Raw genomic sequence first — 3072 nt, 5'->3', positions numbered from 1 at the left:
AATCCCTAGTGGATGTCGTATCCACGGTTACGTTCCTTGCAGTCCGTGCGGAACTATTCTGTAGAAATACCGAAAAAGTACTTTTGCTTACTTGAAAGTTGAGTAAAGGTCTCCAGGTGTCGCTGCCACCACCAATGACTCATGGCTGGTACCTATCTCCGGTGCCAGGCAGTGTTAAAGTACTTTTTCGGAGGGTGGATCAACAAGCGGGCAAGACTGGATCAGCTAGTCCACTTGGTTGTTTCCCCCTAGGAAAGGGCACACTAGTTTTTATGTTTTAACATCTTGAAATGCTAAAACAACACTTTATCTGAGCTTCAGTATCATAAATAGATAAGTGAGGAAAACCCTTACAATCACCAGCAACCTTGGGGACCACAGGTGGGAACATGGGGTTTGTTTATACATGGTATAAAAACAACAGTCCTTAACATTCGGAGTCACCTTCAGCAAAGCTGGAAATGGCCGCTAGACTTTTAGGGTAAACGACCAGATGGTGACATGTTCACCTGCAGAAAGACCAATTTTTTCAGTCGATATTTAATTGGTGAAACAACGATACAATTAAATCTTTAAACATACCATTCAAAAGAATGAAGTTTCATCAACAAAGTGAGATATATGAAACCGCCATATGAACTAAAATAAGCATGTGAAGTCTTCGTAAAATATGCATTCAAGGCAGTTTTTAAATCCAATATGGCATCTCGTTAGGACAGGAGCAATTCATCACTCACATGACGGCCATGTCATTCCCAGCACTCATTTCATCTATTTGCGTATATATATATATATATATATATATATAGATATATATATATATATATATATATATATGTATATGTATATATATATATAATAATATAAAATATATATTATATAATATATATAAAAAAAAATATAATATAATATATTATTTATTATAATATGGGTTTGGTTCATAATCCCGAATCTTAAAATCCTGAATTGTATTAAAAAATCCTGAAATATTCAGAATCCCGAAAATTTAGATTCCCGAAAGATCAGAATCCCCCCCCCCCCCCCCCCCCCCCCCCGAAAAACTATAGCCATTCACCCATACCTAAAGTTTTTTTTTGTTCCTTTCTTTTTTTTTTTTTTCTTTTTCTCTCTTTTTCTCTCTCTCTTTTTTGTGTAATTCCCTATCTATCTAGGTGATTTACAGTATATTTTATAATTTCAATTACATACCCCTTACACACCCTGTACAAATTTTACTTAGTATTTGTTATTCGTTCTATCTTCTTATTCAGTATTTTACTGAATATGGCTTTATTTTATTTTATTTATTTATTTTTTTTTTTTGTAGGCCATTGCCAGCTCTCTCTCTCTCTCTCCCTTTTCATATATTCGTTTGTCTGAAATTACCAGTAATTGTCCGACATCATTAAAGGATTAACTTTGTGGGGAAACTTAAAAAAAAAAGAAAAAAAAAAGAAATACCTTTATTTCAACACCTTTACAAAACAAAACAGTATTTGAATAATTGAGAATACATTAAAACATTTAAAACTAGAATATGGAAATATTTTAAAATGAAAGATTATGAGCAATAGCCCGAAGATAGTTCAGAAGATCTGGTCGGTTTTCACGATCGTTATCTATATTTTGTATCCTTTCTTCATGACGGATAACACATTTTTTTCTTTTTGGACAAGACTCGCCTCGCAGAATGCGTTCACATTCATTCATTACGTACTGCTGCTCTTTTTGAAACTCACCAATTATGCGATAAACACCGACATGCGCATTGCCTACTAAATTTTCCCATCGCCTGTGCCATGCTTCGACATTGTTCTGGGTACGAGGAAATCCACTTTGGAAGCATTCATACAGACCACAAATTTGGTGGAAACAATGGAGGCGATCGAACAGCTACACCGTTGCGCAGATATTTTCTTATTCTGCCATGCACATAATTAGTTTCAAACCAATCGACAACTTCATGAGCTTCATCAGGCAGATGCAGTTTCAGTTCAACGAAAGCTCCTGGTATTTCAGCAGATGGAAGGAATGCTAATGCAAACAAATGACGTAGTTTTAGACTGAAATTTTCGTCGTTACCATATCGTATAGCCAATCCACTTGACTGAAGTCTGCGCCAAATGCACTGGCCAAAGTGGAAAAAACAAACTTTATTGGTAACCACTTCAAATTCACTTTTTGTGGCTTTGATTACACTTAACTCTTGATCTGTCATTATGATTCGAGGGTTTAAACACAATCCATTCTCGTCTGCAAAGTCCACCAAGTCTTCAAATAACCGTTTATAGAGTGACTCACTTTTTCCTGTCATTAGAATATATGCTAGCGGATATGTTCTAGAGGTATCTGAGCAAACAGGGGCATGAATTGTGTAAAGTTGATAAAAAATCATGGGGACAGTTTTGAAGGTTCCGTCCATGATCCACATTGAAGCATGTGCTAGTTTCTCTACACCAGCTTTAGTGTTAAACATTAAAAGTCTCTCTCCTTCTAGAGTCGAATCCTTCACTAAAAACAATTCAGCATTTAATGTTTTTTGCAGCACCAGAGGAACTTCTATATCGATAATAGTCTTTGGTTCTGGAAGATGATGAGCTTGCCGAATTCTTTTAATCTTTTGACGAAGTGCATTTTTTGATGGCAAACATGGAACAATTTCCGGGTTAGCAGTGGTTGATCACGATTGTATAATCTGACATGGGGCATCTTTTGTGTTTTTAGCTTGGTTTTTTACTTCACCTATGATCTTCGAAACGTTCGTTACACTTGCATTGGGTGAATGGTTGTGGTCTACAGTTTTTTAAGAATATGTTGTCCATTTGAAAATATGGTTATTGCTCGGCCTTTGCAATTAAGCAGTTTCCTACTTTCACAACACCAGTAGTATCTATTGTTTAAATTTTTCTCTTTCACCATCAAATAGCCATGTGCATTTAACTTATTAAAACCTTTTTGCGAAGGAACAATTTCTAAGATCTCTTCCATTGTTGTTATGGGCTTTACGCTTTTAGTATTTTGTAGACCACAATGGAGAAGTGACTATGATAACACAGGAACAGACTAAACTAA

The 3072-nt window shown here is 35.6% G+C and overlaps 1 protein-coding gene across 1 annotated transcript; it reads right to left on the bottom strand.

Annotated features, from left to right (window-relative positions):
• Positions 1–1846: 1846 nt before the first annotated feature.
• LOC135218735 (uncharacterized) lies at positions 1847–2476 on the bottom strand. The gene has a single exon (XM_064255184.1). It carries the CDS (start codon positions 2474–2476, stop codon positions 1847–1849), a length of 630 nt encoding a protein of 209 aa, XP_064111254.1.
• Between the last annotated feature and the right edge of the window lie 596 nt (positions 2477–3072).

The sequence above is a fragment of the Macrobrachium nipponense genome, chromosome 1 (genome assembly GCF_015104395.2).
Source record: "Macrobrachium nipponense isolate FS-2020 chromosome 1, ASM1510439v2, whole genome shotgun sequence".
NCBI lineage: Eukaryota > Metazoa > Arthropoda > Malacostraca > Decapoda > Palaemonidae > Macrobrachium > Macrobrachium nipponense.
The sequence above is the reverse complement of the archived record's forward strand: the minus strand, read 5'-3'. Positions and strand labels throughout refer to the sequence as shown.